Source organism: Electrophorus electricus, chromosome 6 (genome assembly GCF_041902795.1).
Source record: "Electrophorus electricus isolate QZ-2024a chromosome 6, ASM4190279v1, whole genome shotgun sequence".
NCBI classification, from domain to species: Eukaryota; Metazoa; Chordata; class Actinopteri; order Gymnotiformes; family Gymnotidae; genus Electrophorus; species Electrophorus electricus.
The window spans coordinates 6,860,001-6,872,005 of NC_137502.1; the positions used below are offsets into that span (position 1 = coordinate 6,860,001).

At 40.7% G+C, this 12,005-nt stretch overlaps 1 protein-coding gene across 10 annotated transcripts in view; it reads right to left on the bottom strand.

The window, feature by feature from the left end:
- Positions 1-12,005, bottom strand: part of fgd4a (FYVE, RhoGEF and PH domain containing 4a) — a 45,878-nt gene that overhangs the window by 15,064 nt on the left and 18,809 nt on the right. For 7 of the 10 annotated variants that reach the window (XM_081715251.1, XM_081715252.1, XM_026999610.3 and 4 more), the window contains 2 exons: positions 1,345-1,482; positions 393-546 (listed from right to left, as the gene is read on the bottom strand). The exons of 2 other annotated variants lie outside the window; for them this stretch is intronic. In XM_081715251.1, the coding sequence (XP_081571377.1) occupies positions 393-546; positions 1,345-1,482 (292 nt within the window). The remainder of the gene's footprint in view (positions 1-392; positions 547-1,344; positions 1,483-12,005) is intronic. One more of the 10 variants, XM_081715255.1, reaches the window with a different exon arrangement.

The window sequence follows — 12,005 nt, forward strand, 5'->3', positions numbered from 1 at the left end:
ACAGAACTTAAACACATTACAACATACATCGGCTCTTCCTGCGTGGTGACACTAGAGATCAGATGACACTCATGGCCTTTTTGCAAAAACACTTGAGTGGAAAATCATGATTGCAGAAAGTGCTGAGTGATAATAGCACTGCTTAGGCAACACGCTGCTATTAAGGCTCCGCTAGTCTGCTTATAACACAAAGATTTCAATGGCATAGCAAACAACGAAGGATATATAACTGCACATTGACTGGTTAGTTATGAACAGGCTATAGCCGAATGGCATGCTGAGACATGCAGTAATAGTAGCCCAACAGCTCACAGCACAAGGTGTGGACACAGACAGTTGAGCTCGTCCATAATCTTGCTACTTAAGTGTTTAAAACGCAGTTGCGAGTGTACCTGTTCTCCTCAAAGCGGGTGATGAGGTCAGACACTCTGCCCTTTGCCCCTCCCCCACCTCCTCCATCTTCCATCTTGGAGCTGAAGGGAGTCCTGCCCAAGGATTTAGACAGCCCTGTCACCGGGTACTGGAGGTGCACTGGTTTAGGCGGCACTAGGTTCGACCCCCGTGAAATAGACAGACAAACACAGGACATTCACACCAGTAAATCAAAAGTAGAACAAAAAAGCACCCTTTTGATGGGAGGGGGAACCCAGCCAATTTATTCAAATGAAAATGCAGTGGCACTAATTGAGCAGTAGGTGGCAATAGAGTTTTACTACATTAAGTTGAAGCTGTTTGAGCTGATCATGCAGAGAGGTGTTCAGTTGCATTCCACCAGAACCACCTGCTGTAGTGCCTCAGAAATGGTTTCACTGAATCAACCATCAAACAAATTTCTGTTCCATTCAGTTGTTTCTGACTGGCCTGACCGTGGGTACAAGACCTGCAGTCTAAATATAATTTGTACTCCTTCAGAGTTTGTTGGTGTATGAGCTAAAGCATATGATTGTTTCTTAACATCTCTCCAGAACAGTCCAGAACAGGTTCAAACAGCAGAGAATTCAGTCATGATCATGTCTTACTGAACATAACACCTTTAAGGTCACTTTCTCACCTGCTGAGTAGTAGAACCACAAGTCAGCACTCTACAGCAGTCAGGCCTCAGAAAGCATTGACATTTACAGCATGGACACTGTTCATCAGTATTCCAGTATATGTCCTCTCTTGGAATTCATGACAGACAATGGTCTAAATTTCCCTTATCAATAAACAGCTGCAAGCATACCCACACTTGTGATTTCTATTAAGGAAGTGATGAGGGTCTATCTGTATCTGTGTTTATGTATCTGTGTATGCCTGTGAATGTGTTTATATGCGATGGTATACATGAGTGTATGTTTGTGTTACCTTGTGGTCTGAGATACTGGGGAAGGCAACGGCCTGAGCCTCTTCCATTTACTCCAGGAGAGCTCCGGCCACAGGCCCTGCTGTCCCCGCTCTGCTTCTCACTGCAATTGCTTCGCTCTTTGGGGCTGCTGTCAGGATCTGACAGACAGAGGGATAGACAGACATGCATAGGGGAAGCTGAGCAAAAGATCCATGGCCTCTGGAGTCATGAACGTGAGTTCATGCCAGCCACAGTAAGAGGGAAATGGGAACAGGAAAGAATGATGGATCTCTGAAGATTTTAAAGTCATAAGAAGGGAAAAGTAACAGGCATTTGCTTCGTTGCCCTTTTGCCTTAGAACTTGTACTGGTTAACCTCAACTCCTTTTATTTCAATTACAGGGAAAAGCTCTGAAAAGTGTCTGTTACGATCAGGACACCAGCAGTGTCATCTAGAGGTCTGAAGTCTGGAGAGTTTTACTCTTCCTACAACTCTCAGTAAACCCTTAAAATGGTTCTGTGTGAAAAGCCCAGGACAAAGGCATGGGGGTTGCTCATTTTGCCCATCACTCAACTGAACAGTGATGCAAGAAACACTGCTCTGTCAGATTTTTAGTACAGTCACATGCGCAGTCTTATAACAGTCTAGAACTAGACTTCATCTGTGTCTTACACTGGCTTTATGTGCTGAGGTAATTGTAAGTGGGTTGCTGGATGTCAACAACAAAAGAATGTGAGTGAACTCGATCAGGCCCAACAGCATGCTAACTGTGATTACTAGCAAAGGCAGTTTAGTTCTGTGTATGTTGTGAACGTCTCATTCCTCGTGTCCCTGTGTATGTGACAGACAATGGTCTAAATGCTTGCCTGTGCCGAAGTGAAATGTAAGAGATTTCATAGAAGTTTCACTATGTTTCTCATATCTGCCATGATAAACTTGAGACAAGCATGTTTCCTCTTGTTATATGTGTCATGATCATCATAAAGTGACCCTTATGAGGCAAGTATCAGATTATGTTCCTCTCTGCAAATGAAACCACTGTCATCTGGTCAATCAACAGGCAACAAATGGGGAAGACTGCCGCTTGTTTGGACAAAAAAAGAGCTTGTTTTGCTTGTTTTGTGAAGAGAAAAAACCAAACTGTATGTCTATATCTGTCTCGCCCTCTGACCGTGAGAAAACCCCAGACATCAATACCAACAAAACCACTCAGCTGGGAGAAGCTACCATATCCCATGCTTGTGGAAAAAAGTCCCAGGAGTTCAATGAACTACTGGAATGTAAATGGCTTGTATCTTTCCAATCTCAGACCAGTGAGAGGCAAACAGCAAATAACTGAATGGCTATTTTTAATGCTGCATTGTTTACCAAGGAACAAGAGGGGCTCACACAAGAAAGAATGCAGCTTCTTAAAAGAGAAATACAAACGTCCCATGCATCACTGCTAAAACATGCTCAGAGCCTGACCCTACTGCAATACAGTCCATTCGCATAGACAAAATGCTATTAAATGATAAGTGACAGTGTGCATGTGTGTGTGTGTGTGTGTGTGTGTGTATGTGTGAAGGTGGGGGGGTGCTTGGAGGGGGGTGATAGCCTGCACATAAGCAATAATAACAATTCAGCTCTTATGCCCTCCACTGTAAAGCCCCATGCCACAGAATGCTACAGAAATGAAAAGCCTGGGTCTATAAGAAAAGGAAGCAGGGTAACGATGACCCGGCACAAGGAGGAGCTTTCTCTGCTCACTTTCACGCTCCGCTGCTCACGTTACTGCCAGTAGCCGGTGGGATTCATTTCTCACCATGAAAGGTGCCACTGTGGCTGCGGTCAACACAATGTACATGAGGAGGGAGGTGCAAAAGATGACTCAGAGCTTCAGACTTTGTTTAATAAACCAGTAGGGAAATGAAACAACACAACAGTAAACAGCAGTATAACCACCATTTAGGAAGAAGTAACGCACCTGCTAAATTAATATATTACAAACAACTTTAGAGAACGTCAGCCTCCTGCCACCCAGTGCAACACTGTAAATGCTATTCATACATGCTATATCAAGCAGCCTGGATTGTGAGTGGTTTGAAGAATGTTTAAAATGTAAGCTCTCAACATTACTGAATGCTTACTCAACACCAAAGAATATTTCCCCATACCACTTAAGAGCAATGCACACCAACATTTATGCAAATCGCATACATTTGTTGTGCAACGCGGTGTGAACTGGTCTTGGACACACAGGTATGGACACCACGAGCATAAGCCTGGAGGCAAAGGCATCTGTTACAAGGCCAGCACATAAACCCCACATGCCAAAACATATTTAGCTGATATTTCTCAGAAATTAACACTATACTTCCTCCAGCTAACTTCCTTATGCCTCTCTGTATTTCAGCAGTGTAAAGTCCCCGCTCACAAGATAAGCATTACTGACCTCCCACTACCTGCATGGAGTGACCAAGATTTTAATCCATTTGTCTGATCGGAGTGACAGACAGTTTGTCTGTCTGAGCAGAGTGACTGGGATTCTGTTCATCTGTCTGAGCAAAGTAACTGAGATTCTGTCCATCTGTCCGTGCAGAGTGATTAACATTTTGTCCATCTGCTTAAGCGGAGTGATTGAGATAATCTGTTTGAGCAGTGAAAAAAACCCTCCCAGGTGAAACCCTCCCATGTGGCTAAAAGCAGTGCATGGCCCTGCAGACTAGCTACAGGGTTTCCATAACAACCCACCTGCAATCCTGCTCCAGCTCAGTATGAGAGTGTATAAATGAAATAGCAATTGCAAAGAGAAAGACAAAGACAAAGACAGCCAGTTTCATTTGGTTTGCATGGTGGGTCCATTCCCTATTGCTAATTTCCCAGTATTAAATGCACTACACCACTTCATACGATTGGCTAAGAGAACTCAGTGCCATGACTGTCCTATGGCCTTTCCAGTGGTTGACCTGATGAACTACCAAAGAATATTCACAGCCAACTGTGAATGGAACAACAATAACAATATAATAATAATAATATATAATATTACTCTCATTCTTTGAATAACAGATCATGTAAAACATGCACATCTCCATGCCAGGAGTGTGCCCCCATGTCAAAAAGATCCTCCCTTAAAGCAAACCCTCATGAACCCAGCAGATAGTCAGAAAACCACCACCATCATCCATGTGCCATGTTCTACTGCAAAGGCATGTGGTCTCCAACTTTGCACACCAGCCATGAGGATGTTTTCCAGCTGGGCTTTCTGGGGCAAAAGGAAGGAAACTTTACTGCACCACTGGAAGAAACGTAACAATGCATAGCGTTCTTCTTATCTCACCAGGATCAAAGAGGGCAACATGCGCAGGGCTCATTCTGATAATTATTTCCTATTTCTAGAGATGTACTGTGCAAGACACACCATTCAATTTTCTGCCTATGACCCAGGGAACTTGAGCTTTGTCATTTTTATTTGTGGGACAAATGAAAAACAAAAGTCCCTTTTATATCTGTTAAAATGATTTCAAACAGCAGGAAGAGATGCCAGATAAGGTAAAGGAATTTTGCTTTTAAGAAGATGTTAAATATGCAGTGAGGCAGAGAATAGCTTCTAGCCAGGCTACATTATAGGATGTCCAATGGGAACTGAACTTATTTCTACTCCTCACAGTTACTGCTCACGTGCAGTGAATAGGTGAACAGTGGATAGATGAAGCCTTTATTTCAGAACAGACACTAACCTATGTTCACCTGTGCTCATCTGTGTTCAACTCACCTGTGTTTACCCTGAGAAAAGCTTACACAGACACCTCTGTGTTGAAACATGAGGGAAAAAAAGATTAAGCAAAACAGAATGTAAGTGGATCAGTGAGAGAAAAGCATCAAGAATCCTTTAACAGTAAGAAAATCCCAGCAATAATGAGAGTAGCACAGTCACATACAAAAGAAATAGAAAGAATGGCTTGAGTCAACTTAAAGGTACAGACAAGTGTAAGACTTCACAAGTGAGCCATTTAATTTGCTCTGTGACAGGAAATGTAACAGAAAGACAGCTCAGAGACCATGTTAAACTTACCTTCAAGCTGTCACAGTATATCTAAGAATAACTGCAGAGCTACTTTCAATCAGCCATCCCTGACCCTTAAATATCACACTCTGACTAAAACTTAAACAGCAAAAAAAAGCCACAAGGAAACAGCTCCTCCTTTACAGGCCCAAAGACAACAGCTAGCAATGCCCCCTGTATTAATAATTGTATAACTTAGTTACGATCATGTGCCAGATCGAGATAGGTTGGGCTTTGTTTTTTAAACAGAATTAAAAAAACATGAGAAATCCAGGCAAAAAATTGCTTCAAAAGGCAAATAAACACACAACTGAATACACCAAACCATAGCACAAAGTTTAAACTGCCAATAGAAAATATAATGTTAAACGACTTACATTAAGGAGATACTAGCTTTACTTCAGGAAGGATTCTCTGCTTAATAAAATAACCGTTGCACATGCAGATCCGAGATATCTATGGTTAGAGTATTAAAGCTGAAGGTACAGTTTTTAAATCAAAACATCTCACAGCTCAAACATGTTGCGATGACATGCAAGTAACAAGAGCCCAACCAAACTGACTGGGAGAGACAGCAGTAATGCATTCAGTAGGTATGAGGAACAAGAAAGATTTACTTAAGATAAAACCCTCCAAAAATCTCTGTATATGGAAGAGTCTAAGCAATCTGAGACTGGGCTACCCCATCTCACTGAAATCTCCGACTGAATTCACTCAAAAGGAACAAAGCCCAGGGCAGCTGCTCCTAAAAATCTAAAAAAGTAATATTACAAGAACACACAATAAGCAAGCGAAGAAATCTTTTGCAATCTGATTAACACACACACACACACACACACTGTTCCGGCTGCTACTGGTGACTGCTATGTTCAGGGTAGCATGTCACTGATTGCTATGCACAACTCGCTTTACATATGCCCAGTACTGTGTACTGTACTAAACTACTCATTTTGTATTTTGTATTTGTCCTGTCCTGTATTTATTATTGTTTATTTAATGACATTTTGCACTATATTGGACTGTTTGCACTTGTGTAGCATGTTGTCTGTTGCACTGTTGTTTTTATGTTGCACCATGGTCCTGGAGGAACATTGTCTCGTTTTTGTTGTGTACTTGTATATAGCTGAAATGACAATAAAACCTCTTGAACTTGAACGAACACACACACACACACACTCACCCACCCACACACACACACTCACACACACACACACACACACAAGCTAGATAATACATGGAAATATGTCATTTTGATATACAATTTATATAGTTCAACTATTTACTGACATCGCGTCATGGATGATAGCCAAGCACTTGAAGCTCAACCCCAGTAAAACTGAGCTTCTGTTCATCCCAGGTACTCCCAACCCTTACCACGACTTTACTGTTTCTTTGAGAACTCCCTGGTATCACCATCCGAAGCTGCCCGTAGCCTGGGCGTAACTTTGGACAACCAGTTGTCGTTCTCAACTCATGTTTCTAATCTAACCCGGTCCTGCAGATTCCTCCTTTGTAACATACGAAGGATTCGACCCTTTCTTTCGCAGGAAGCTACCCAGGTGCTTGGACAGTCTCTTGTGATCTCAAAGCTAGACAACTGCAACTCGCTACTTGCTGGTCTTCCTCTAAGAGCCATCAAACCTCTACAACTTGTCCAGAATGCAGCAGCACGACTGGTCTTCAATCTTCCGAAGTTCACATGTTACTCCACTGCTGCGGTCCGTTCATTGGCTCCCTGTAGCTGCACGCATCAGATTTAAAACCTTGATGCTTGCCTACAAAGCCAAAAATGGACCAGCCCCTTCATACATGAGGTTAATGGTCAATGGTCAAAGCCCGATCTGTACCTCGAGTACTTCGAACCTCAAGTACGGCTCGGCTTGAAATACCTTGCTTCAGGTCTCATGGACGACAAGCATCGAGACTATTTTCTGTCCTGCTCTAAGATGGTGGAATGAACTCCCACTTGCTGTCCGGACAGCAGAGTCCCTTGCAGTCTTCAAACGCAGACTGAAGATGCATCTATGTGCAGAATATTTAAAGGACAACTGACACTGCTCCCTTATTGACTGACTAATTTAGTACTTATTGTAGGACATTATTTATGCTTTTTAACAAACTCTAGCACTTATTGTTTATAGCACTTATCATTGTTTAAGATAGACCTTATGTATTTTGCACTTCTAGGTATCAGCATTCATCCCTGTATTCTATATTATTCTAGTTCATTGGTATGTTTAATTCTAACCTACTATACTGTACTTGGATATATTCTATGAGTAAATGACAAAGCACTTTTGTAAGTCGCTCTGGATAAGAGCGTCTGCTAAATGCCGTAAATGTAAATGTAAATGTAAATTTACCAAATTCATACATTTTCTGTAGATTGGATTTGCTTTCATTTTGATACATGACAGAGACAAGTAGGAATTTGGGTTTATTTCAACCTGGATTCTATTATGTCTATTTCCACACTGTTCGTAACACAAACAAAATTCTAAATTCGCTTAATGCAGTCTGCAAAAATCTCTTCACTCAAACTTCCCCTGGAGCCGCTGACTATCAATAATTGACACTTACAGCTTCTAGGCCAGCAACATATGGGTTGAAATGAATGACTGCAGTGTATTATTGACAAATTTACTTTTGTTGAATCATACGAATTCAGAGCACCCACACAACACTTATCTGAAATAGTTGAGGTGGGTCAGGATATTCACTGCACAAAATAAAAAATGTGATTAGCTTTCTATAACTATATTGCAAAGCAGCAAAGCTCAATATTGAAATAACTTGTAATAAACAATATGCTGTGTAGATGTACTGGTTACTCTATTAGATATAACTTTACTGGTTACAATCTAATCTAGCCAAGGTTAGTCAGGGTTAGACTGAGAACAATGGATCATAGACTGTAGAACGATATACCTGTACAACTAAAATGTCCCTTTGAACACAGACTCCAAACGAAAAAAACTATTTCAAGGTTGGTGAGATTTTCCGTTGAAACAGAAACCAACAACAAGGACACGTGTGGCTCATATTTGTTTGTAATAATCAAGGGGAAGATGGCCTGCCCTGCTGCTTACACCTTACAACCAAAAGCATAAATGAATATCAAATGCTACAACAAATGTTATGGAGTTGTGCAACTCCCCCCCCCCCCAAAAAAAAGGATAAGCAAACAAGCAAACGAAAAAACAGGAAACTCTGATGAATGAAACAGCTCTTAACCTGGTCTGTCTACCGTCTACTGCTGCATCCCAGGTGACCACATTCCCTCCTGCACTTCCATTTAGTGCAAGGTGCAGATCTCTCATACTTTAAAAAGGACAGGCAGTTCTGCTTCCGCTCTGCGAGGTCTGCTGCAGGGCAGGGAGGTCTGCTTGGGGTTGACATGCGCAGAGGGGGCACAGTTCTCAGGAACTGTCAGCATGAGGGAGCCCCAGCTCTGTAGCTACCTTATTAGCTTCGTGTTAAACCTGCACCTGCATCCCTTTCTAGTCGGATTTGCAAACACAGGTGGCTTTGCTGCGTTATAAAGTGCTCTGCCCGTTGCAATCAACTAGGTTCACACTGCAGAACTACACAAGACTGTTGTATATGACATGAGGTCAGAGTGCAAAATCTTATGTCAAAGTCAAATCCACACATGTCTACTGGAGGGGAGACTGTTTGTTTAGGTGGCCAGTGAATGGCAGGGGCCATTTTTAAACTGGATTTGCAAATGTAGTATTTCAGCAAAAATATATAGAGCAGATATTTCTTACCATGTCAAAGTATGTTAATGCTCAACAGGAGCTTACATTAACCAGCATCACTTTGCATATCCATGGGAGTAAATTCACCTAGAATAAACCTTAATCAGAGCACTACAATACAGGCAAAATATAGTGTATTATAGTATAATAATACATGTGGGCAAAAAAGATGCTCAGAAAAAGAAATCAGATGTCCTGAAAGGTGACTTTATTGAACTGTTTAATAGTTTTAGAATCTGACAGTTCAATATTTATTAGCGGACGTGTTCCATGACGTCTTGTCTGCTTAGTCTCATCATGTAGTTTAGTCGGAATTGCAGCTCAAAAGGGATGCTAAAGGAAAACCTTTTTTTTCACTTTGTCACTCATTGGCACTTTGATGAGCATTACAGCTGAATATGAAAGCACTGGTAGGGGCACCTATGTGACATGACTCAGGCTCTTGATGATGAGAATCAGGATGACTACCATAGTCACTGCATCACCACCAGAATCTCCACTATCAACCCTCTCAGTCTCCATCCTCTCTGTCTCCTCCACTGTGTACAGGTATTAAGCTATCTCACAGCTAGCCCAGAGGTTATACCCAAGAAGCACAGGGCAACCCTCCCTGGTGTCCTGTTCCCCCTCCTTAGGCTTAAAGATCTGTTCAGCCATAACGGAACAGCATAGTCAGTGTCCTTCATCCACCCAGGTCGACAGGGCACAGTAGGATCAGTTAACAATACAGTTAACAGTGCCAGGGAACAGAAAACCAAGAGACAGCTAATGCATTGATTGTATAGTAAAGGATGTTTTGAAGAAAAAAAAGGCAGGGCCCAACATGCCTGTAATTGACTGTATTTCTGTTTTGATCAGCAAGAGAAGAATAGGGCTTTTCAGCAGACACAATAAACAAGTCTAGTCTGATATTTACTTTCACAGCATTTAGTAAACACTCTTATCCAGACATATCTGCATGACAGTGTGTGTGGGAATCAAACCTATGAACTTGGTAGTGCTAGCCTCTTGCTGTAAACATCTCTAGTAATTTTTAATAATTGACCTTACCAGCCTCAGATAATCTAGATTCAATATGTCTTACTGCAGTGGTGCAGCTGTACCTCCAAACTTGTTTTACAACTACATACTAAGCCGTGAAGAAAGGTGGGGTGGCTGCTTTATTCCAATAGACATTCCAGTGTAAAGATATTTCATTTGGTATTTTCTTTTCTTTTGAATATATCTTTTTTTCCCTATTGAAATACACCCCCAGAATCATATTTTTAATAATTTACAAACCTCCAAAATATTGAACAGTGATTTCACTAAAATATGATCAGTTATCACTGTAGGAGCTGCGATTTGACATCTGTGGAAGGCAAGGAGTTCCCTTGCCTTGGAAATGCATGGGGAAGGTTCTGCATTGTTTCCACAGAGAAGCACCAACAGCCCAATGCCATAAAACAGCTGTCATGGACAGGAGACCACTGAAGGAATTTTTACTGCCAAAGGAGGTTTGACTTTGTCTGGCCCTGTGGGCTGGGACAGAATGGTACATGCATTCAACAGACTCCTGTGTATGGAATGGAAAAACACTTTCCTAAGAAATACAATTTCTTTAAAAACACTGCTGCCGCTCAAAACTACATTCCCTTTAAAGCTGGGTAATAACAAGCAAGTGCTGTCATTGAATGAACAACCCATGTGCCAACTTCAAATGAACAACAGTAACAAAATGAAAATTAAGTATATGGGACTTAAAAGAAGAATGATTTGCATGGATGTGACTTATTTTTGCAGACATTGAAGGGAGACATCAAAAAGGCATTCTCTCTGCTACCACAATTCTACAAAACATTCTTCTTTATGGTTGCATTATGGGTTTATTGCAAGAAAAACTTTATCTTTAGCGCAAACTTTATCGCAAACTTTATCACAAGTGAGATCACTCCATGTAATTTGATCAAGATTTTTTCTGCAGCTTCTCATACAGTGTGACATGCAATAAACGTATAATACGCTTCTGGCCGGCCTTTCAGTCAGTTAACTAGAGGACAGTATGGAATGTAAAAAAAGCTTTCCCCTGCTTTTTCTCTCCTATATTGGTACAGTGTTTTATTAGTCTTGATGCAGAACAAGTGAAAGTTCTGCCCTTGTCTGTTAAAGTAGTCTTACTCTTTGATTCTGTTCAGGTTATCTTTTATCAGGTTATCTAAATGCTCTATTTCATCTTGGTGATTTTATTGATATATACAGAAAAAAATGGCATACATCTTATTATTGTCTTCATGTCCAGTTTCTTTATGATTATTGTGTTAATGTTTTACCCACAAGTTTATATCTCTTGTCACATACATTATAATAGCTAGGAAAAGCACTCATTGAATTTTAGTGATCAAAATTTCCTTCAAACATTGAGAAAATATTAACATTTATATGATTTCATCATGGTAACCCTCATGTGTATCTCTTTCTGAGACTACTTTGTCTTTTACGACTGGTGCCTCATATTAGAATTATTATAACCAATAATAATAATTTGTAACATGTATGAATTAACAGTTATAATTCACTCAGAATTATGATTGAGTGATTGATTATGACCAATTCATCATAACTGGTGATTTTAAAATTGTACATAATGAAAAATAATACCAATGTACTTTCTGCTCTATTTGATACTTTTAGGTCTATTTCAGCATGATAAAACCTGTACACACTCATGTTCATTCTCTGGTTTGGGTCATTACTGAGGGTCCTGTCATTTCTGAAACTGTTGATAAGGATTTGGCATGCCATGATTATTTTGGGGTTTTATTTGACTCTCCAGTTTCAAATATACCATTTTTGGTTAAAATAATACGTAAATGAAGGTGTATGTGATCAGTTT